The 25,199-nt window shown below is 41.1% G+C and overlaps 1 protein-coding gene and 1 non-coding gene across 9 annotated transcripts in view; one reads left to right on the plus strand and one right to left on the minus strand.

Moving 5' to 3' along the window:
- The first annotated feature begins 1,442 nt into the window (after positions 1 to 1,442).
- INPP5F (inositol polyphosphate-5-phosphatase F) overlaps positions 1,443 to 25,199 on the plus strand; it is a 93,851-nt gene continuing 70,094 nt past the window's right edge. For 3 of the 8 annotated variants that reach the window (XM_044935082.2, XM_044935080.2, XM_044935079.2), the window contains exon 1: positions 1,445 to 1,883. Coding sequence is in view for 2 of the 8 variants with exons in the window: in XM_044935076.2 (XP_044791011.2) it covers positions 2,231 to 2,327 (97 nt within the window). In the remaining 6 variants the exon portion in view is untranslated. Of the gene's footprint in view, positions 1,884 to 2,034; positions 2,328 to 25,199 lie in introns of those variants that run through there. The other 5 variants (XM_044935077.2, XM_044935078.2, XR_006640519.1 and 2 more) reach the window with 4 other exon arrangements.
- Positions 22,904 to 23,010, minus strand: LOC112581662. Its single transcript, XR_003106282.1, has one exon. It is a non-coding gene; the product is annotated as a U6 spliceosomal RNA (small nuclear RNA).

Consider the following 25,199-nt stretch of genomic DNA (forward strand, 5'->3'; position numbering starts at 1 on the left):
AAGTTTCAATCAACTAATCAATTGACTCAAAATGGTTACAGTAGCATTATTTTCTTCACATCTGGCAATATGATTAAAAAAATAATGAAGTAATTTGCAGAACATCCTGTCTTCTTAAGACTTTCTCACTATCTATTCCTTGTTGCTAATGAATGTCCACACATGACCGAATTCAATAATAAATCTGACACTGATGGTCCCACCGAATCTTCACCATCTTACTGCCATTATCTTCTTTGTCCAACTCATCTCATTTGCCATAGTAATCATTCCTTTTGACCTGCAGGCTGAACTGTTTGGGCAGTCCAAAAGGCATAGTACTTATCAGAGATTCCAGGAGAGTTTGTCATCCTGGGACTTTCTGTGCTGTGAAAATTCAACAGAGAAATCAGTGTGGACTGGAATAATTAGTAATCTGGAACTCCTTCCTACTTTTGGGGCCTCTCACTTTTATCTGCTGCTGCTACTGCTAAGTCACCTCAGTCGTGTCCGACTCTTTGCGACCCAATGGACGGCAGCCCACCAGGCTCCCCAGTCCCTGGGATTCTCCAGGCAAGAACACTGGAGTGGGTTGCCATTTCCTTCTCCAATGCATGAAAGTGAAAAGTGAAAGTGAAGTCGCTCAGTCGTGTCCGACCCTCAGCGACCCCATGGACTGCAGGCTTCCAGGCTCCTTCGTCCATGGGACCCTCCAGGCAAGAGCACTGGAGTGGGGTGCCACTGCCCTCTCACTTTTATCTAGCAGAAGGTTAAAAGAATTGCCTTTCTCTTCTACCTTTTGTTGTTTTACTTGTTTTTTCCTTCTTCCTTTCTAAGGCATTAGAAAAGGCAGGAGATAGACCTAGAAAGACTCACTGACTCATAAAACTGTCTTTTAGTTCAGCACCATCTGAGACCAAGACATCTTCCCAAGATCACACAGCTAGATCACCCCTAGAGTGGGACATGGAACTGGGGACCTGACTCCCAAGCCCCATTCTGTTCAATAGACCACCTGGCCTTTCAAGAGAGATCAGATATTTGGGAGGGTCTCCATCTTCCACAAGATGTTCTCCAGACATCTCATCCCTGTCAAAATAGACCCCTTTTATTTCCTTGACATTAAGTCTTCTTACATGCATCCTTCTTAATTCGGGACATGATAGCTTATGAACTTTGCTCTCTTCCGCCTCGTTATTAGAGCCCTGTTTAGTATTCTTGCCTGGAGAATCCCAGGGACAGAGGAGCCTGGTAGGCTGCTGTCTATGGGGTCGCACCGAGTCGGACACAACTGAAGCGACTTAGCAGCAGCAGCAGCTGCTAATACTTAATTTCTATTGTTACATGCTTCTTCTTGATTTGCATTTATTGAATGTTTGCTGTTGTCAAATGTCACAAGGTTCTAAGAGGAAATTCCAAAAGAGAAGACGCTCCCGCTCGGAGGAGGAGAGTCTGGTTCAGGATAGACCCCTGCAGCCAGCCCCATGGGTTGCATTTCCCAGCTCTCCTAAGTCTGGGTCTCTGCGGGCAGCTCAGGCCCGGGAACGAGGGGATTTCAGGCTGTATTTGGGGATTCGGCCTGGCTTTTCTCAGAGCTGGTGAAAGTAACAAATAACCGGACGCATAGGAAGGAGAGGAGGTCCCAGGAGGGGGCTTCTGCCCCAAAGGCCGCAGAGCAGCTGCGCCGCCAGACTCAACCAGGCCGGAGGTTCTGACCGTACCAGCCAGGGGAGGGAAAGAGGGCCCGCCAGGGGCGGGGCTTGAGAGGAGCTGTAGGAGAAGGGGGCTGCCCGGAGGGGAGAGAAAAGGCAGGAGGAAGAGCCTCGAGGGAGGAACCAGGAGGAGAAAGCCAGAAGAAGCCAGTGAAAAAGGCCGCGGGAAAGGGCAGCAAGAGGAACCGAAAGGTGAACCAGGCGAAAGGGGCGGGAAAGAAACGGGGAGGGGGCGGAGCCTGGGGGAAGTAGGGGGAGTGGCCGGGAAGGGGTGGGGCGAGGAGGAGCCAGGGGAGGTGCCGGGGGCGGGGCCGGGAAAGGGGCGGAGCCGGGGAGAGGCCTCCAAGGCCGCCGCCGCCGCCGCCGGGGCGCGTTCTCCTCCCGCGGGTCGGGCTGCCGGGGCGCTTCCTCAGCCGCCGCTCCCTGAAGCGCGCGGGCTCAGGCGGCCCCGGCCGACGAAGACTGCCCGCGCGAGCCGCCGCCGCCGAGCCGCGGGCGCACCGGAGCCGCCGCCTCCTCCCTCGGCGTCCGGGGCCGGCATGGAGCTCTTCCAAGCTAAGGACCACTACATCCTGCAGCAGGGCGAGCGCGCGCTGTGGTGCAGCCGCCGCGACGGCGGCCTCCAGCTCCGACCGGGTGAGGCTGGCGGCGGGGGTCGCCCTGGGCGGGTTGTGGGGGGCCGGTGAGGGGGCGCGGCCGGGCCCCTCAGCCGGAGGCTGCGGATCGGGCGCCGCCTGCGGCCGTGTCGGGCGGGGCGGGCGCGAGCGAGGGCGCGAGATCTGTCATTATTTCCTGAGGGGAGGGAGCGCTCGCCGGGCCCCTGCCCCTCCGCGGGGGACAAAGGGCCGGCGACCCTCGTCCCTCCGAGCGCGCTTCCGCGTCGAGATCCGCTCCGCTGTCCGGAGAGAGGGGAACCTGGGTCGAGGCGCCCGCAGTCGGGATCGGGCCGGCGCCCACCAGAAAGTTCGGGTGAGGTGCGCCTGGCTTTAAAGGCCGCCTCCTCTCTGGAGTGCCCTCTGACCCTCCTTCCGGGCAAGTTCTGGGTTCGAATCCCGGTCGCGCCAGTTTCCGTAGAAAGTCCTGCCGGAGCTTCAGTCCCTGTTAACATCTCTGTGTTTCTGGTCCCTTATCATTATGGGCATGGCTTCATTCTGATTACCTCATAAGCACCTGATTTACAGCACCTTTAAAAAAATTTTTAGTATTACAATTAACCTGTAATGTTCAACTTTTAATGTTTATGTGTGACTCAGTATTGTGCGACAGTCTCGTGGGTCGGTGTTTCGGTGTCGTGTAAGCTGTCACGAGATGCCTCACTCTACAACATTAGTTTGCGTTAGGAAAACTAGGTCACAGTGGTGAGTTAAGCAGGACAGTCCCTGCCCTCAGAGAGCTGACAGTCCAGGGGGCGGTTCTCTGGAGGGGCTCGGTAGCCCCTCCCCGTTGAGGTTGCGGGTCCTTTTTCCTAATCACCGCAGAGATCTTTCCTTTTAGGAGATGTGCGAGAATAGAGTTCTTTAAGGAAATCGCGAGAGCATTTCGAGTTTACCTGTAATTCTTGTGTGTAATCTAGACAAAGAATTACGTGGTATGAATTGAAAAGTATGAAAGGTACAAATCAACCTTTTGTATATATCATAGCAGTTACCGTATATAGGAGCGTTTCCAAGGATCTGATCCCTTATTATTCCCAATCCTCACAACAACCTTACCAGGCAGGTGGTGGTATCCTCATTTTCAAGTGAGGAGACAGGTGTGAAAGGTTGAGTAACTTGCTGGAGGTCACAGAGAGGAGAATTGGCCCCCAAGACACTTGCTGACCGGTTCTACTACTTGTCTTGGAAGCTCTTGTGGTTGATTTGCTAGAGCAGTGAAGGAGAACTTAGCTGTCCGCCCCCCCCCCCCCCCCCCCCCGTTTTGGGGTGTATTTTCTTGCTGTTACATTTTATTTCCTCAATTCAGAATGAAAGATAAACTACTGCACCCAGATAAAGTTCTTGATAATCTTGAGACAGACGGTGTTATAGATAGGCTAATTTTGGCCAGTCTCCAGTCATTCTTTTCTGTTTTTCCTGATTTGATCATTTGCCTGGTCTTTCCCCCCCATCCCTGCCCCCAATGTTTGGGGAAGGCTTCAAGTGCAAACTGAGGGAAGGTAGATTGCAAAATTCCCTAGGCTGCCAAAGAGCCAGCTCTTTGGATTCTAAGAGCTTAAAATTAACTATTTCAGCTGGATAGAACTTGACATCATCTTTAACTCACTTCTGCACTTCATTTCCTCAGCTATAAAATGAGAGTTTGACTTTTTTGGTCTTTGTACATAATGAAACGTTTTTGAAACAATGCCAGTTTAAGTGTTTGTTCGGTATACCTCTTTGAGGACGAGAATTGATGTGTTTCATGGAAAACACTCAGGAAATCTCTAGGTCACTTGTGTGTCAGTATAGTGAATTGAGGCAGATAGGAATAGAGGTGGGCGGCGTTGTCTCCATTTCTGGGGCTACTCTCTCCTTTTCTCTCAGCCCCTAAGATTTATAGAGATGAACCAGACTGGTGGAATTACGTGAAAGGAGATAAGTCCTCTAAATAGATGACTTTAAGTGAATTATTTGTCATTCTGTTTGGTTTGTGTTCATTTCTTGTACACAGAAACCTGTCCAGTCCTAATAGCTTTAGGGATAAGTTGCTTCCCTCAAGTGAAGTAAGTCAGCCCTCTTCCAGGGTTTCCTTGGTGGTTCAGATGGTAAAGAATCTGCCCCCAATGTGGGAGACCTGGGTTTGATCCCTGGGTCGGGAAGATCCCACAGAGAAGGAAATGGCTACCCACTTCGTTATTCTTGCCTGGAGAATCCCATGGACAGAGGAGCCTGGCGGGCTACAGTCCATGGGATTGCAAAGAGTCCGACACGATTGAGCAACAAATGCTGATACTGATTAGGGATAAGTTGCTCCCCTCAAGTGAAGTAAGTCTACCCTTATAGGGTGCTGGCTAGTAGCTTACCTTTCTAGCGGAAGAATACTTAAACCCATATTTCTGAGCTGAGGAAGCTCAAACGGGCTATAGGCTTAAGACTTTAAGGAAAATTAAGGGAAACCTGGGCCTAGATTTTGAATTAAGCTATGTATTTTGAGTTACCATTTATGTATCCAAAGTCCCTATCAGAAGGCAAATTAACTTTTTTCTGAGTAAATTGGTTGCAGTCTTGGCAATTAGGTTTATCTCACTTCTTAGGATATAGCCAACCACAGACTAAAGTAGACCAGAAATACAGAGGAAGGAAGAGGCCATTATCTTACAGAAAAGCCTGTTTTGATCTTCGGGTGTTCAAGTACATATAGCAAGCAAATAAAGAACCTCATGCTCTTGACTTTAAATAGTTTATCCTAACTAGTACTCAAGAGCCTTTCTAAAGAATGACTGAAGAATAATGAGCCAGCTCATTGGAAAAGACCCTGATGCTGGGAAAGAGTGAAGGCAAAAGGAGATGGGGTCGGCAGAGGGTGAGATAGTTGGATGGAATCACTGAATCAATGGAGACGAGTTTGAGCAAACTCTGGGAGATAGTAGAGGACAGAGGAGCCTAGTGTGTTGCAGTCCATGGGGTTGCAAAGAGTTGGACATGACTTAGCAACTGTACAACAACTACAAAATGGAATAATGGCTTTTTAATTGTTATCAGATCTCTGTACACTAACTTAAAATTCTCCATTTTATTGGATCATTTCCCTCTGCTTTTACAGCTAGTTTTGCTGTTGTTTGTAATTAAAGCATTTATGATCTTTCATAGTTTCTTATTGATTATTCAACTGAATATATTACTAGCCAGCTCCCTTTTGTTTCTAAAGGGCAGTATCATAAAACCAAAAGAGCCTGTGAACATTGTGGTTTTTATGTTTGTGGCTATTGAACAACCTGAAACAGTACTCTTTTCTAGTGGTATCAGACGGATCATTATTGATACTTAAGGTTAAAATGACCATTTTCTTAGCTTCGAATGTTTGTTACTGTTGGTCTCTTTTCCTTATTTTGTAGGATCCAGTTTGGATGCCACCCCTTCTCTGTGCTCACCACACTCTGCATTCCTGGGGCAGAATTATTGGTCACCTTTTTGTGTTTCCAGGTGTTTTATACACTTGGTACACATTTTGTTTGTAGCTCTTAACTGCTTCATATGAAAATAGTTTTCTTCTTCCCCAGTGGACAGAGCATTCCTCAAGCAAGGACTTTATTCTGCTTATCTTGGTATCTCTGAGCTTGAGTGTTAGGACACAGAAGGCATTTTTGGTTGAGTTGAACTGAGTTAAATTAAGTCCAGGTTTTCTCTCAGTAATATCATTGTCATAAATATAGGATATCGTGTTATACTCAGTCATTTCAGGGACTATTTTGAATATCTTCTAACTGGGGTGGAAAATCTCTGTCCAGCTGAATAAGGACATAAATGTGAGGAAAGATGCATTTCAGCTTGTGATGTTTTTCTGATTTAATGTCACTTAGAAAAATTCTTTGTCATGGTATTCCTTATTTTCTTCTTTAATGTTGTTTACATTTTTTCTTCTAAAGAGTTGAATATTTTTTCTGGTGTTTCCATTCTTTTAAGGATAATGCGTAGTCTGGGATCATACTTAGAACTGCTTTTTGGGTTAGGGGCTTCCCTGGTGGCTCATGCGGAAACCTGAATTCTATTCCTGGGTCAGGAAGATCCCCTGAAGAAGGGAATGGCTACCCACTCCAGTATTCTTGCCTTGAGGATTCCGCGGACAGAGGAGCCTGGCGAGCTACAATCCATGGGGTCATAGAGAGTCGGACACGACTGAACGACTAACCCTTTCACTTTTTCACTATGTCTCTCTCAGGGTAATGGCCACCAGAGGAAAGTATTTAGTTTTATTTTCAACCAGGGAAAATGGTAAAGTACTGTGTAAACATTCAGTAATCTTCTGAGAGTGGAGTTTCACTATCTGAGAATAAGGGCTGTAATTTAAAGACTTAAAAAGCAATGTAATACAGTCCACCGTTGGGGAAGGGTGATATGGTCTTATCTCTTTAATCTTAAAATTGCTTCCACTTGTCCTTGTAGGTTGTTCTGATAGACGAGTGTTATATAATTTACTGCTGTGTATTGCTTCATTCTGAGATGAAGTGACCACAAAAGATGGTAGAGCATGTCATACACATAACATTCATAAGCATGTAAACTATTTAGAGATGAAACTCTGATAAATACTGGTGAACAGTTATTGGGGGGGATGCTAGTTATCTGTTAGAATGCACAGAAACATAAAAATGTGTTCATGTTTTTCCTAGTTATTTTTTGATAATGAAATTATTTTTAATATGTCATGAAAACTTTTCTGAATGAGAGATTAGCTACAGAACTGGCATCTAAATAGAACTTTTATCTCCTTTGCAAAATTATATTTTATGAAACTGTTCAGTTAAGCATTTTGTGTTATTTAGTATTTACTTTGAAAAAAGTTTTAACTTAACCTTTTAAAAAAATCATGTTTACTAAAAATTCACAAAGTACCATGACAAAATATAATAGGGCATTTTAATTTAACAATTAGTTGTTAAATATATTGTAAAAATCTTTTAAACCATTTTTGTTGCTGTTGAATAACCAGTTTTTTCTAGTGTCTGTAGTTTTCAGTTTCTTTTAAAGCTTACCAGGTTTATACCTTGAACACTTCTTACCCCATATTTTATATTTCTAACAGGCCAGCAGTTGGATTGAGATCTGTAAACTTATTTTATGAACATTTATTGTTACACATGCAAAGTAGAAAACACATCTTTCCAAAAACTTGCACCCTTTCTTTGGCTTTCAAAAAAAATAGTCTTTGTAAGGTGAATGATGACAGTTTTCAGAATCAAGTTTTACAGATAGAGGGAAGTTTTTGTCAGCTAAGATTAATAGTAGGTAATAACACTCGGTGACAACCTAGAAAGTTGGGAGGTGGGAGGGAGGTTCAAGAGTGAGGGGACATATATATACCTATGGCTGATTTGTGTTGATGTATGGCAGAAACCATACATGACTTCCCTGGTGGCTTAGAGGTTAAAGTGTCTGCCTGCAATGTGGGAGACCTGGGTTCGATCCCTGGGTCGGGAAGATCCCCTGGAGAAGGAAATGGCAACGCAGTCCAGTATTCCTGCCTGGAGAATTCCATGGACGGAGGAGCCTGGTGGGCTACAGTCCATGGGGTCGCAAAGAGTCGACTTTACTCACTCACTCGCTCATGGCAGAAACCAACATAATATTGTAAAGCAATTATCCTTCAATTAAAAATAAATACATTAAAAATAGTAGCTAATAACAGCAGCTTTTATTTATTGAGTGTTTTTCTGAACCAGACACTGTTCTAAGCCCTGTATGTATACTGTTTCATGTCATCCTCACAATAAAACTTAGTTTTTTCTAATTCTTATTTTACAGGGACAGAGAAGTAATTTGCCCAAGTTTAAAGAATAAGAGGGAGAGCCAGACTTGCAACTCCATACTGACTCCAAAGCCAAGTTTTTCTCAATATTGACAAAAATGTTTTATAAACCTTTCTACCTTCTTGACCGCAAAGTTATAGGATTTATATATATATTTAATAATATTTATTTATGGCTGTGCTGGGTTTTCATTACTGCATGGGCTTTTCTCTAGGCGCACAAGCTTCAGTGGTTGTGGCTCCTGGCCGCAGTCATTGTATTACCAGGGGCTTGTTGCTCCGTGGCATGTGGAATCTTCATAGATCAGGGATGGAACCTGTGTCTCCTTCGTTGGCAGGCGGATTCTTTACCACTGAGCCACCAGGGAAGCCCTGGGATTTATATTTTTATGGGGAATATCTGAAACATATCTGTAACAACCATACTCATTATCATGTAGTCTATGTAGAGAATAAAATAGCCTCTCAAATGTCAAAGTATGCTCATTGAGGAATGATCTATGGATCGATAGAATAAAAGACTGATAATGGGACTACTGGCTCTTGGATATTTCACCTGTCCTGACTCTTTTCTTGTAAAACTAGTTTATATAGTTACAGGGAATATTGTTTTTTTTAATAGATTGACTAGTTTTTCCAGTTATGGTCAGTTTATCAGGTTTCTCAAGTTTTTGGAACATTTGGGGGTTGGGGAGGGAATAGATAGAGGGAAGATCTTGAAGCAGAAACACTGATAAGTACTGGATGGGAACTATTTCAGCTGGTGATGAGCAACCTGAAGCCTTCCCAGTCTAACTTTGCAAGAGTTCCAGATCCAGTTTCACAGACATCCTTTCAGAGCACATAAAGCAGAGAGGGAATGGAGGAGGAAAAGTCTTTAGGACACCCACCTCCGAAAAGGGGAGGAACTTTGCTAGCATCACTGATTCCGAGATGCTTATGTTCTGACCAGGCCATGACAGCAGAGACCAGGACTTGCCAAAGGCTGGCTTCAGAGGAGAGGCAATATGCAGGCCTTTAGGGCAGAGCATGAAGGTGTCAGGAACTAGGGTGCCCAGAGAGCTTGGTCTTTCCAGAACGTGACTACATTGGTGCTGTTCCAGGATGTCCAGCCGTATGGCTTCCCTTGTCCCACCTGGCCAGCCTGACTCAGCCCACTCAGGGAGAGGGAGATGGAGATTCATAACTGTGTCCTTCCACGTGGCCCACTGCTGGTCTTCTGTAAAAATGGTAGGAATGAATTGAAGTAAGTCTAGTTTCTGGTTGACCCCATGTATCTTGAGCAGCAAAGAGGTTGTTCTGAGGATTAAATAGAGAACATAAGAACAGAGGACTAAAATGCTACTGTCTTAACCAGCTTTTTAAAAGATGCTAATCTCTCATCATTTTATTCAGGAAAGGGAGGAATCTGAATTTTAGTTCTGTGGGATTCAACAGATCTTTTTTTGTTTTTAAATGAAAATAAATGAGACCCAAAGACATTTTTTATTTTTCTCTAGCTGGCCCTTATGTCAAAAAAATTGCTTGTTGCTGATTTTGGTTTTTATGATTTATGACAAAATTAGCTGATGTATTTGCAAATAGATACAAGGCTATTGGAAAATCAAACTAATTTGGGTATAGTATTGATTGAGTGTATTCTCAGAGCTATAGTCTAACCTTGGTGTGGTTTTCTGGGGATTTAAATGTATTAGGTCTTTATAAGCTGTATTATTATCTCTTTGTGCACCTTTTTGTAAGCTGTATTATTCCTGTTCACATGTTTTAAGATATAACCTTTTAAAATCTAGCAAACACAAGTCTAAGAAATAACAGCAATGTTTTAGAAAGTGAAAATCACTCAGTCGTGTCTGACTCTTTGTGACCCCATGGACTGTAGCCTACCAGGCTCCTCTGTCCATAGAATTCTCCAGGCAAGAACACTGGAGTGGGTTGCCATTTCCTTCTCCAACAATGTCTTCGAATCTCTAACAAATTACTCCTTAGCTGGGTTAAGTCATAATCATATGTGTCAGCTGACCATAATTGAGCTGAGAATGTTTGAATTAGATTATGTTTACCAAAATAGAGAAATAATACATTACTTTATTATCAGTAGCTGTTGATAATACATTAAGTGATATTTAAGTAGTATTTAAAAGGTGAGGGTTAACACTGAACATTTAGCATTGTAGTACTATCACAACACATAGTGGTAGTATCTTAATTAAATCCCATGCTCTGTTAAGATGACTCATTTTCTGGTTGCTGCGAGACCCTTAAAGGAACTGCTCTCATTCACAAAAAAGCATCCTCTCCTGCCAGCTTTCTTTGAGCCTGGTTGAAGGAAGTACAGGTTGATTTTAGGTCAGTATTCCATGTGTTTTCTCTTAAGTTACCTCATTTTAATTGCAGATTCTTTCAAATTTAACCTTGAATTTCTTTAACTTTATAGTGGGATATTTAAAAATACAAAGTGCATTATTTTATCTTTATGAACATTTATAAATCTTATTCTTTGAAACCACATTTTTACTTATACTGAACTTCAAATTCCAGTTTCTGCAATGGTCAACATACATAATTTGAAATAGTCCTAACATCTAACTGAAATGTTGGGGCATTTTAAATATGCTACAGTGCTCTTAATTTTAGTAGTTTGCATGTATAATATTAATGATGCTTCATGGTGTCATTCATACATTGTTTTTATGCCAGATACAAACATTCTTCTCCCCATTTCCAGCATAATGGTCCTCCCTTCCCCCAGGGAACAGTTGTGGTGGGCAGAGCAAAGAATTTGGCAGAGTTTCTAATTTGCTACTCTCTCTCTCTGGGCACTTGTTTTTCTTGACTTTCAGGATTCATCTCTTGTAGCTGTATTTATCCCCCTTTGCCAGAGAAGGCAATGGCACCCCACTCCAGTACTCTTGCCTGGAAAATCCCATGGACGGAGGAGCCTGGAAGGCTGCAGTCCATGGGGTCGCTGAGGGTCGGACACGACTGAGCGACTTCACTTTCACTTTTCACTTCCATGCATTGGAGAAGGAAATGGCAACCCACTCCAGTGTTCTTGCCTGGAGAATCCCAGGGACGGGGGAACCTGGTGGGCTGCCGTCTATGCGGTCACACAGAGTTGGACACAACTGAAGCAACTTAGTAGCAGCAGCAGCGCCTTTCAAATACTCCCCACCCCAACAACTAATTTAGTATTCTATTTTGTTCTCCATCCAAATTATATTACGTCTGAAATTCTGTGAGGTCATTTACTTATTATGTCAACAAACCTTTATTGAAGATCTGAGTGCTAGGCATTGTGCCTGTATAAAAAGTTGGATAAAACATTCTCTCTGCCCTAGCCCAGGTAGTGGTCCAACAAGAGAAAGCCATACATAGGATTCTAGAGTGACAGAATCCCTTGGACTGCAAGAAGATCAAACCAGTCAATCCTAAACCAGTCTTGAATATTAATTGAGAGGACTGATGCTGAAGCTGAAACTCCAATACTTGGGCCACCTGATGCGAAGAACTGACTCTTTGGAAAAGACCCTGATGCTGGGAAAGATTGAAGGCAGGAGGAGAAGGGGACGACAGAGGATGGGATGGTTGGATATCATCACCGACTTGATGGACATGAGTTTGAGTAAGCTCTGGGGGTTGGTGATGGACAGGGAAGCCTGGTGTGCTGCAGTCCATGGGGTCGCAAAGAGTCAGACACCACTGAGCAACTGAATTGAACTGACTCAGAGTGACAGATACTGTAATAGAGCTGAGTTCAGTGGGAGATTTTAACTGGGTCTTGACATTCAAAGCCTCTGCTTTTTTCTAAGATAATGAAAATGTATTTTTCTCCCTAATAAACAAATGGGAAGAAGGGAGTTTTTTGATTCCATGAAGTTCCTTCCAGCTGTAAATAGTCTGTGATTATTTATCTAAGAGTGGAAAGTCTTGAAAGTAACTGTCTATGTGACTGGTGAACTTTAATGGATTTTTTTTTTTTTTTTTTGTCTTGCCAGAAATAACTTTGTATGCACAGTGCCTTGGTTCTAACTAAGTACTCAAAAAAAAAAAAAACAAAAAAAAACAACAAAACTTATGGGGATGAATAGTGCCTAACTGGCCAGACTGAAATAGTACAGGTTCTCCCCTGTACTCCCACCCTCACAGAACACTCTGCTGTGGCCCCTGCTTGATCTAGAAGCGGTTCTTGACTTGAGGCCAATTAAAATAGACCTGCTGGTGTGTTTGAAGGTAGAGCTTTTTGGTGGTAAGGACCTATGGTATCAGAATGACTATACAGACAATCCTAGATGGAAGAGAATAAGTTTTGAACAGTTTTTGGGAAAAGCTAGGAAGTTATTTAAACACTGACAGAGACAAAGGTTACTTCTATTTTATGTTCAGAGTGCTAATTTTATGCTATTTTAATCTGTTACCAGCTCTAAAATGAGCTAAGGAAAAGACCAATTGTTAGCTCCCCTGTGCTCTTATGTAGCTCTCAAATCCTATTTCTGAAAGTCATATTGTTCTGAAGAACAGTTTTTGGGAGAGCAGAGGTCAGGAGTGCATCGCAACACGCTGCCGTGTTTCTTGGGTGATGCCTTATGAATTTGTTATCCAAAGGTTTAGCTAAGCCTTCTTTGGACTGGTTATATTTTCAGTTTCCTAAGGTAATGAGTTGGGAAAGTTGTCATTTAAGCTTGTACTTCCCTTCATTTATTTTCAAACTGTGTCTTTTCTATCTCTGTGCCCTATACTGGTATTCTGAATGTACTGTAAAGCCCACATCTTTTATAATCTTATATATATTCATCAGATCCTCTCAGGACCTAAGTCTTTTTCTTTAGTTGTCCTCTGTCCTTTTTTTGAGTTGCACCGGGTCTTTCTTGAGATGTGACAATTAGAACTTTATACTTCAAATAGAGAATCATAACAGTTTTTAGTTTGGATAGTGTAGAGTTAAAAAAATTTTTTTTAACTATTTTTACTTATTTATTTGACTGCCACAAGTCTCAGTTGCAGCATATGGGATCTAGTTCCCTGACCAAGGATCAAACCCTGGGCCCCCTGCATTGGGAGCATGGAGTCTTAGCCACTGGACCACCAGGGAAATCCCTCTAAAAAAACAATTTTTATTGAAGTATAGTTGATTTACAATGTTATGTTAATTTCTACGGTGTAGCAAAGTGACTCAGTTATACATATATATTCTTTTTTTATATTCTTTTCCATTATGGTTTATCACAGGATACTGACTATGATTCCTGTGTTCTACAGTAGGACCTTGATGTTTATCCATCTTGTATATATCCTAGTTTGATGCTGGGTTGAGAAGATCCCCTGGAGGAGGGCATGGAAACTCTTTCCAGTATTCTTGGCTGGAGAATCCCATGGACAGAGGAGCCTGGCAGGCTACAGTCCATAGGGTCGCACAGAGCCAGACATGACTGAAGCAACTTAGCATGAACGCATGCATGCATATATTAGTTTACATTTGCTAATTCTAAACTCCCAGTGCTTCCCTTTTCCACCCCTCCTCTGGCAACCACAAGTCTTTTCCTCTGTGTTGGAGTCTATTTCTGTTCCATAGATTTGTTCATTTGTGTTGTATTTTAGATTGCACATATAAGTGACATCAAATGGTATTTGTATCTCTTTCTCTTTCTGACTTCTTTTGCTTAGTATGGTAATCTCTAGGTCCATCCATGTCGTAGTCCATGGTATTTATATATACACCACATCTTTTTATAACCTTTCATCTGTTAACGGGCTTTCAGGTTGTCTCCATGTCTTGGGTATTGTAAATAGTGCTGCTGTGAGCATAGGGGTGCCTGTGTCCCTTTGGGTTATAGTTTTGTCAGGATGTATGCCCAGGAGTGGCTTACTGGATCATATGGCAACTGTATTTTTAGTTTTTTGAGGAACCTCCATGTTCTTTTCTATAATAGTTGCAGCAATTTACATTCCAATCAACAGTGTAAGAGGGTTCTCTTTTCTCCATACTCTCTCCAACATTTGTTATTTGTAGACTTTTTAATGATGGCCCTTCTGACCTGTGTGAGGTGGTATACCTTCTTGTAGTTCTCTAATAATTAGTGATGTTAAGGATCTATTCACATGCCTGTTGGTTACCTGTATGTCTTCTTTGGAGATGTGTCTATTTAGAACTTCTGCCCAAAAAAACACTTCCAAATATCCTTCATGATCAAAACTTTGTAGCCCTGTTGCTGCACTGTAAATTATTAATAAATCCCTGTTTTAATGGAGAAGGCTAGAAATTCTTAGGATCCCTTTTCTTGGTATGTATCTCATCTTTTAACTATTCTGAGGGTTTTTTTTTGTTTGTTTTTCTTTTCTATTTTTCCCTTAGGGTTACTTTTTTAAATGTATTTTTTTTTTATATTAGCTTAACCAGCTTTTGCCAGTTCATTGTATTATGAGCTCTTTCTGCAGTTTATGGTACTTAATTATATGAAAATAGTTCAAAGCTGTATATGGACAGGCATCATCTTTGAATCAGACTGGTAGGATAAAACTAAGCTACTAATGCAGAGTCCAACTAGTAGCCTATAATCAGTTTGACCTGTAATTCTCAACCTAGCTTATCTTAGAATCATCTGGAAGAAATTTACAAAATACCTATGCCTGGGCCCCACCCTGACCAGCAGAGTCAGACTCTCCAGGTGTGGGGCCCAGGCATCAGTATTTATAAAGCTCCCAGATGACGACAATGATGGCCAGGGTCCAGGGCCACGGAGCTGGAGTTGACACTGGAAAAGCAGCAGCTGCTAGAACTTTTAAATTGGATTAGCTCTTTAGCTTGCTGAATGCTGGAAAATAATTACTGTTAGAGTTGAGAGAAATGTATATCAAATTTTGCATTTATAAGAAGGCAGCTGAATCAGATTACTCTTTAACCTTTTCTTCTGGCCTAATTAAATTTTGAGAATTGAAGTATGGATGAGCTAACCACTGGACCTTCTAGTTCCTCATTGTAGAACCCTTTCCCTCATCTGTTTGACTTTGGCATTGGTAATTGCCTTTTCAGAGCAATAATACCATTTGTCTTTAGCAGGAAATGAAACGAGTCAGATTATGTATGCATACCTTGGACCTTGTTTTTTTTTTTTTTTGACACAAGAGAAACTTCAGCAGCTGTGCAAAGCCCAGGGTTGTTCTTGGGCTCAGAGAGCGACATCAGTTATGGCTCTTGGAATGAGTGACTCATGCTCTCTGCAAGCACACAGTACTTAATCACTTGTTTTCTGTATACCAGGAAGAGGAGGGCATATGAAAATAGAAGCCATGGACTGCCAAATGGGATCTGAAATAAGAGTGGAAATGTTGACCTAATGGGTCAGACAATTGAGCTTATGACAAAATACTTATGTTTTGGGTGTATGTTCCTTTAATGATTTCACTAATTAAAATTTGTCATTATTTCCCAAACCCTACGCTTTCATAATTTGTAAGCAGCTCTACACTTTGCTAGATAATTTTGATAATCCTAAAATTTAAAACCTATTTACAAACTTCGAATGTTTCTCTTTTGAAATTGTGTGCCATGTTGGAATATGCCTTTCAAAGGAAGGATTAGAAAGCAGTACATTTGTTGGAGCAGGTAAATTACCTGGCTATTCTTTGTGGAAGGACAAGCCCACTGGCCATTTTCACTGCCATTCCCATGCCTTCTGCCTCCAAGTAACCATTAATAATGGTGACAGGGTGTCCATTAATAAGCATATGCTAAGTTACTGCATGCAGTCCATGGGGTTGAAAAGAGTTGGATGCAACTGAGCTGAAGTTACTACATATGCTTAGACCAATATGGTTTATACTGATCTCTATGTGAACACTCTGCTAGTGCTTTTATTTTTATTTCCTTAGTAACAAAATAAAAACTACACACATATTTTGAAGTGTCTATTGTGTGTTAGACACTGTACCAGGCATAAAGTCATAGCAGCTCAAAAAGACACACTTAGCCTCCCTTCTTGTGCCAGTTACATATCCTGCTTCAGACCTTCCTCCACTGGCTTGTCTCTTGTCTCTTTATTGGCGTGAGAAACTGTGAGCACTTCTTAGAGATTTTAAGATAATTTAAAGTTTCCCAAATTTTAGTTGTCTTTCATTGTTAGAAATCACATGAGAAATCATCATTTATTACATTTATTGAAAGAGAAAAGCTTTTATTATTAAAAGTACCCACCTAGCAGAGACTTGTGTTTTGGGACTTTTCTTATTTTTTAATATTTATTTTTAATTGGAGGATAATTACTTTACAATGTTGTATTGATTTCTTTTGTACAGCAGTGTGAAGCAGGAGTTGACTCATTGGAAAAGACTCTGATGCTGGGAGGGATTGGGGGCAGGAGGAGAAGGGGATGATAGAGGATGAGATGGCTGGATGGCATCACCGACTCGATGCACATGAATTTGGGTGAACTCTGGGAGTTGGTGATGGACAGGGAGGCCTGGCGTGCTGCAATTCATGGGGTCGCAAAGAGTCAGACATGATTGAGCAACTGAACTGAACTGAACTGAGCCTCCCTCCCAGTCCCCCATCTCACCCTCTGTCGTTACAGAGCATCTTCCCACTGGCTGGCTGTTTTACACATGGTAATGTATATATTTCAGTGGTACTCTCTTAATTTGTTCCATCTTTTCCTTCCCCTACTGTGCCCAGAAGTCTGTTCTCTATATCCGCGTCCCTATTCCTGCCCCGCAAATAGGTTCACCAGTAACATTTTTCTAGATTCTGTACATATTTATTTTCTCTCTTTCTGACTTACTTTACTCTGTATAACAGGGGTCTAGGTTCATCCACCTCAGTTTAGCTGACTAAAATTTATTCCTTTTATGGCTGAGTAATACTCCTTTGTGCCATTTATGGGGTCGCAAAGAGTCGGACACAACTGAGTGACTGAACTGAGCTGAATACTCCTTTGTATATATGTACCATAACTGCTTTATCCATTCATCTGTCGATGGACATATAGGTTGCTTCCATGTCCTGGCTATTGTAAATACTTATTCGGTGAACATTGGGGTACACACATATTTTAGAATTGTGGGCTTTTTTCAGGGTATAGTCTTAGTAGTGGGATTGCTGGGTCATATGGTAGTTTTATACTTAGTTTAAGGAATGTCCATACTGTTCTCCATAGTGACTGTATCAATTTGCATTCGCACCCACAGTGGTTCCCTTTACTCCACATCCTCTCCAGCATTTATTGTTTGTAGACTTTTTGATGATGGCCATTCTGACCAGTATGAGATGATACTTCATTGTAGTTTTGATTTGCATTTCTCTAATCAAGAACAGTGTTAAGGGACTGTCTTTTAAAACAGTAAAAACTTAAGATGTTAGTCTTATTAAAAGTCAAAGACAATAAGCAATTGGTGGGAGAAGATTTCCAATTCACTCTTCCATGCTTGTTCCTATTTACCTGTTCATCTGGTAAGGTAACCATAAACGGTTCAGTAGCCGTTGAATGAGTCCCTGTTGTGTGTCAAACCCTGTGCTAGGCTGCAGGCATACATCCCATCCTTCCACGAACAACAGCCGTGTAATTGATCTGCTGCAACAAATGTATTGTTTCCTAATCTTCTTTTGAAAAGTATATTCTGTAAACAAAATAGGTCTAGAATTAAATTGATAGAAAAATTGAGACTTGATAGTCTTCTTTTTGAGTCTTTAGGAGTCTTTTAATTGGTAAGTTGAAATTTTACATTTATTATAATTAATAACAACAACACTGCTTCTTACTCATCTTTTCCATTTATTGTGCTTTTCTCAGTTTTTTTTTTTTTTTTTTTTGGTTCTATCACCTTTTACTGTGTTCCACTGGGTAGTATGATTTTTATTTTATTTTGTTTTTGTTTTTTGGATGGTGTGAAATTTTTCAGATGTCTTTCTGTTGCTGATTAGAAGTTACCCATCCTGTTTTTCATTCTTGTGTTTCTCAGAGATTCAGACCAGTACTTATTTTCACATATACAACTGAAGTCTACTGATGTCTGTAGCATATTAAAAAGCAGAGACAGTACTTTGCCAACAAAGGTCTGTCTAGTCAAAGCTATGGTTTTTCTAGTAGTCATGTATGGATGTGAGAGTTGGACTATAAAGAAAGCTGAGTGCTGAAGAATTGATACTTTTGAATTGTGGTGTTGGAAAAGACTCTTGAGAATCCCTTGGACTGCAAGGAGATCCAACCAGTCCATCCTAAAGGAGATCAGTCCTGAATATTCATTGAAAGGACTGATGCTGAAGCTGAAACTCCAATACTTTGGCCGCCTGATGGGAAGAACTAACTCACTGGAAAAGACCCTGATGCTGGGAAAGATTGAAGGCAGGAGGAGAAGGGGATGACAGAGGATGAGATGGTTGGATGGCATCACTGACTCAATGGACATGGGTTTGAGTAAACTCCAGGAGTTGGTGATGGACAGGGAGGCCTGGCGTGCTGCAGTCCATAGGGTCGCAAAGAATCAAACACGACTGAGGGACTGAACTGAACTGATGTCTGTGTCTTTTCCCAAGCAATATTTCAACCTCCATTTAGACTTTATCTCTTCTAGATTTTTCCTCTCCAGTGTAAGGAACTTCGGGGAGAGGAGGAAGCTGGCAGTCATGCTTGATTTGCCATTTGGACCTGAATTGTGTTGCTAGGACTGAGATTGAATGCCTAATTTTGAGCTGTATCAGAGCCCTGTATCTGTTTCACATTCTGAAGAAACAGAATTTTGGGGGCATACATAAGCATTGAGATATTTCATAAAACCTTTATTACTCTCAGAAAGCCTTTAGGGATTATGGCCTTACCATAAATTTTAATGCAAAAAAACATTATTGAAGTTGTTTTTTTAAATATCCTTTTCTTAAAAAAAAAAAAAAAGCCATATGTAGACCCTTGATATAAAAATCTATAGAGAGATTTATTGAGTGGTAGGAACCTGGAATTTTAAATGCATATACATTTCCCAACTTGAGGTAAAAGTTATTGAACATTTATTGTGCTGGGTACTTTCACATAATTCTTTCATTTAATCCTCATGAAAATCCTGTAAGTTAGATGGATTCCTGCTTACAAAAGAGGAACCTGAAGTTGAAAGAGGTTCCGAGACTACAGTAGAGCTAGTAGGACTTTCTCTCGGGACACGGAACGCAGGTTATGCCTGCATCGTGTAGAATCTCTTGACTCTCTCCAGCCTTTCATTTCCAGACGTGGTGCCAGGCTGCCCTTGTGCACACTCCTGTCATTGGGTCTCTGGCTTTAGGCTTGCCTCTTTGGGTCCACTCTGTACATAGTGGCCCTAAAGTTCAATCTCACATGCAAATCTGCCCTCTCTGGAGGAGAATTTACTGTCTGTGGTCCTCCTGAGGTGGTCCCTGTTTGGTTTTTCAACCTTATTCTTACAACTTCCTGCCTTTTACCTTAGGGCCTTACTGTACCAAACCATTTAGTCTTCATTGCATTCAGTAAATATGCGAGTGCCTGTTATGTATTAAACAACCTGCTGGCTGTGAGGCTGCCCAGGGCTTTCCTCATGACCCAGATAGGGGAGGTCCTGATTCTCAAGGACAGCAGCAGTGGGGATGGAGAGAAGTGAAACATCAGATATGAGGAGGTGGAGTCAACAGGACTTGGTGAGGAAGGAAAGCATTTTGAATGTCTTCCAGGTTCTGGCTTGTGCAGCTGGAATCATGGTGGTGAGCTGGAAGACTCCATATACTTTTAAAATGAAAGCATCATATCTGAGTAATTACACCTGGTAGGGAAGCTTATGGTATTAGAGGTATGATAGAGCACTGGACCGAGAGTGAGAAATGGGGTTTCGGTTTTCACAATATGGGTAGTAAGTATCAGACACTTTAACCCCTGCCAGCCATGATTATGTTTGTTTGAAATACTGCAGATAACTTTCACTTTGCCACTTCAGATACTGAACGCTTCTAATGTGATTCAGTGCAAATTATCTGACTCCAACCTATTTCTTCATTCTGAGTCATATGTTCAGTCAGTTGTCCGTTCAGCATTTTGGAGCCTGCGGTGTATGTATCATGCACCTGAGACATAAAGCTGAATGAGACCAGGTCTCAATGAATTTTCTGTTCTTGATGGGCTTCCTGTTCAGTCAGAGAGACAGGCAAATCAATAATTAGGTGCATTAAACCAAAATGATAAGTCACAAAGGGTATATGAGCAGGGTCCAGGGGGCTCACAAAAGAGAGCCTGATCAGCTCTGCTGGGTGGGTGGAGAGGGGAATGTGTCAGGGAACACCAGTGACCCTTGTTCTGAGTCAGGAATGAAAAGCAGGCTGAAGTGGGTGGGGAGCAGCATTCCAGGCCCAGCCCTCGGACACTTCTGGAAGATGAAGGATGCTGGGGGTGGGGAGGCAGGAAGAGAGTAGACAGGAGCAGCACATGCACAGCCTTGCAAGCTTTTCCAAGGAATTTGGACTTTGTTTCTCACGCTTGGGATGTAGGAGAAGTAATATGATTGGATTAACAGTGCTCTGTGTTGTATGTACTTATTTTTTTTAATGCCTGATATATTTCTTTTACAATATTAATCTTAGACAAACGACTTTAGGGCAAAAGAGCAGTATTTGAAATAAAGGCAGTTATTACATCCTGATGAACAGAGCAGTTCACCAGGAAGATATGATAATTCTGAATCTGTGTGTGCCTGACAACATAGTTTCAAAAAATATAATGCAAAAATTACAAAGGAAAAATGGGAGGGGGGAATACATAAAGCATGAGATTTAAAAAACAAAGCAAAATAAAAAACCCTCTCAAACTGTCAATATTAGGCTAAGCAGTCAAATAATTAGCAAGTACATAGAGCAGTTGAAGAAAATAACAAAGTTGATAAAGAGCCCTTACCCCAGAGTTTAACAGTGTATTCTGTGTTTGAAGTAAGAAATACTTTAAAAATCCTGACCTGAACAGACACATAGTTTTGTGAAATGTTGCTCCTTATGTGGTGCAGTTTTTCTGTTTTCTGTTTCATTAGTGCTGATCTCATTGTACAAAACTGATAAAATGACCCGCTAATGGATTGAATTGATGCCCTTTTTTCTTGAAAACACTAAGCAAATATACATGCTTTTCAAGTACACACAGAACATTTACAAACGGACTTTCTAGATTCTCCTCACCACGCCTAGCATCTGCTGCTCCTCTTGTTCTGCCTGTCCTTCCCCCTGCATAGAAAAGATGACTTGGACTCCTATTTGTACTGAGTCAAGGCCATTCGATACATGCATCTGCTTCTCAGCTCCATTTCTGTATTTAGCCTTTTCATCTTTTCTTCCAGACTTAGTAAAAAGTAATATCTTCCCCACTCCCTGGGTTCACTTTTATACCTGTACTTTTGATTTCCTTTTCTTCTGTTTTCCTTTCCTCCTTTAATATCTCCTCTGGTTCTTATACCTAGACATTTCCCCTTGACCATCCCATCATGAACTCAGTCTTGATGAACTTACCTGGTTCTCTCTTTGAATCTCAAAGATTATCAGTGACTATTATTTTTAGTCAATTAGACCACAAAATATAGCTTTTTCTGTTTTTTTTTTTTTTTTTTTTTTAAGTGAAATTTTAATTTTCTTCAATGGCTGATATAGTCAAACAGTTCAAAATACCATAGGTGCAAAATGGTATTATTTAAGTTAAGAGGTTTTCACCCACCTTTTCTCCCAGCTCCTATATACCCCACTTTTTGTGCCTTGCTCCTTCTTACTCATCTCCGTCCTCATCTTATCCCTCTCTGGAGAGGATAGCTGTTTCACTGTCATTTGTAAGTTTACCCTCTTCCTGTCCTTTGTGTAGCTTCCTTTAAGGTGTTTCATGTTAATCTCCTTCTGTGGTTTTTTCACCTACTGCCCACCCTGCTCCCCAACTACCATATCCTTTCAAGCCAACACTCTTGTAATAAAAACCATCTAGCTCCTTTCCACCTCCTTTCAGTGCTGTCAGCTAATCCCTGGCTGCAGTCTTGTTTTACTTTTGTTATTATTTGCCTGCCAAGGCCTCCAGGAAGTAAGGTTCCTTAATGAGTCTTTTATTCAAGTCTCTCTTTATTGGCCTCAGTGTACTTTTTCTAGTCTTCCCAATGAAGATCTCCACCATACTCACCGTACTCCTTGGTCTTCTGATTTATATTGTTTGCTCCTTTATTTTCATATCTTCTCATATTTTTCAGTTCCTGAAATGTACTTGATAAGTATTTCCCCAGTGAAGGAATGGATTCCAAAACAAACCTTGTACTTTCTTTCTGCCACATCATTCTTCTTTCTGATTTCCTTATGCTTGAAGTTCCACTTCCTCTGTGCAACTGTTCATGACTGCTTTATTTTATTTTATTTTTTTTATTATTGCATTAACATTTTTATTTTTTATTTTTTTTGAAGTAGGAACTTATTTTCTTTATTTTTATTTTATTTTTAAACTTTACAATATTGTATTGGTTTTGCCAAATATCGAAATGAATCCGCCACAGGTATACATGTGTTCCCCATCCTGAACCCTCCTCCCTCCTCCCTCCCCATACCATCCCTCTGGGTTGTCCCAGTGCACCAGCCCCAAGCATCCAGTATCATGCATCGAACCTGGGCCACTCGTTTCATACATGATATTATATGTATTTCAATGCCATTCTCCCAAATCATCCCACCCTCTCCCTCTCCCACAGAGTCCAAAAGACTGTTCTATACATCAGTGTCTCTTTTGCTGTCTCATATACAGGGTTATTGTTACCATCTTTCTAAATTCCATATATAAAAAAATATGGAACGCTTCACGAATTTGCGTGTCATTCTTGCGCAGGGGCCATGCTAATCTTCTCTGTATCATTCCAATTTTAATATATGTGCTGCCGAAGCGAGCACCATGACTGCTTTAGCACTGACTTTTCCTCCTCCTCCATGTTCCTCGAGCTCATTTGATACCCAAGGGATAGAATCCTGCAACTGTGCTTGTTCATCTGGGGGTCAGGGTGAGATTATGAATAGCTGGAGCTCTTTCCTTAGCAGGGGCATCAGTGTTGGCAGAGGTTGAGATGTGGCCTGCCTGATAGGGATTCTGGTTATTTGAAAAGAAATCAGGATACTTCTAGTTTATACACCAACATGAATTCCAGGGTTAGAGTTAGATTTTTATAAATTAACAAAGAGGTAAAATTAATAAATGATTGATAACAGATAAGAAACAACTTAGTGATCTTCCCTGTAGCTCAGATGGTAAAGAATCTGCCTGCAATGCAGAAGACTTGGGTTCGATCCCTGGGTGGGGAAGATCGTCTGGAGAAGGAAATGGCAGCCCACTCCTGTATTCTTGCCTGGAGAATCCCATGGACAGAGGAGCCCGGCAGGCCACAGTCCATGGGTTGCAAAGAGTCGGACCCGACTGAGCGACTAACACTACTACCCCTAAGGAACAACTTGATAAGATACTAAGGGAAAAAATGATGGATAATGAAAGTGATTTGTATAAAAATTTAAAACTGAAAGTATTTACAAACATGTCAGAGTTGATGTCCTTAGTATAAAAACTCATAAATCCATAAGGAACATAAGAAATTCTTAGCAGATCTGAATAAGGAAATCATAGAAGAAGAACCATAAGCAGCCAGTTTTATAATTAAATGTTTAATCTTACCAGCAATGAAAAGAAAGTAAGCATCATTTAGGCAATGGATGCCATCAAAATAACAAAATTTACAAAGAAATTCTAAATGATGGCAAGCATAAGAAGCATTTTTATATGCTTCTAGCAGGAATCTAACTTGGTATATAACCTTTGTTGATAGTATTGAAAACTTTGTTTTTAAGTTTTCACCTACTGATTTCATCCCTAAGAGTTTGTCCTAAAGCTATTAATTAGCAAATAAAATACTTGCATAATATTCATCATTTATCACAGCACTTTTTATAATAGGGAAAAACTGGAAATGACTTAAATGCCCAAGAGTGAGAAAGTGCTTCCTTAAGTGGAAAATTAGACAGCTGTGAAGTTATAATTTTGATGAATATTTTAAAGATGTGAGAAAATACTCATGAAATATTATAAGAAGTTAGCATATAGTGATATATTTGCAATATTGCAGTTGGATATGCACACAAATATATGATGTGAAATGTAGCAAAATAATATTATCTCTGGGTGACAGGATGGAAGTGATAAAGTGTTTTTTCCAATCTTACAGTGTATTACTTTTATACGAATGCATGTTACTTAAAATGTAAATATTGTCTATTGATTAGTTCCATGTGTGTATAGATTCTGTGTTTGGATGGTTAAGAGCACAGGCCATGTGGTGTAGACATGGCTTTGAATTGCAGCTCTGGCCTTGGCCCATTGTGTGATATGGCCACTTTACTTTTCTAAGGCTGCATTTCCTCATCTGTGATTTGGGACTCCTGGTACCTAACTCAGAGAAGGCAATGGCAACCCACTCCAATACTCTTGCCTGAAAAATCCCATGGACGGAGGAGCCTGGCAGGCTGCAGTCCATGGGGTTGCGAAGAGTCAGACACGACTGAGCGACTTCACTTTCACTTTTCACTTTCATGTGTTGGAGAAGGAAATGGCAACCCACTCCAGTGTTCTTGCCTGGAGAATCCCAGGGACATAGGAGCCTGGTGGGCTGCCGTCTATGGGGTCGCACGGAGTTGGACACGACTGAAGCGACTTAGCAGCAGCAGCAGTACCTAACTGCTAGAGAGTCAGCAGGATTAGAAATGATAGTATGTATAATAGCCTTTAAAAAATTAATTCTCTATTTTACTTTAATTCTTGTAATAAAAACAGAAGTCAACTTTTTTTTTTGCCTCCCACTGAATATATCATTAATAACAAAGATGTTCAAGATACAATAGTCAAAACTCAAATGAATTTGGAGACTATTAAGTCTTTTGTAATTACCCACATGAGTTACAGATTGATTATACATTTCATTAAAATAAAATTTAAATGGTATAATTAAAATGTAATTTAAAATTTCTGCTAAGAGAAATAATGTTTTCATTCTTGCTAATCTTTTCCTGCTATTGAACCACCACTAATATTACCTTTATCT

Source organism: Bubalus bubalis, chromosome 23 (assembly GCF_019923935.1).
Source record: "Bubalus bubalis isolate 160015118507 breed Murrah chromosome 23, NDDB_SH_1, whole genome shotgun sequence".
NCBI classification, from domain to species: Eukaryota; Metazoa; Chordata; class Mammalia; order Artiodactyla; family Bovidae; genus Bubalus; species Bubalus bubalis.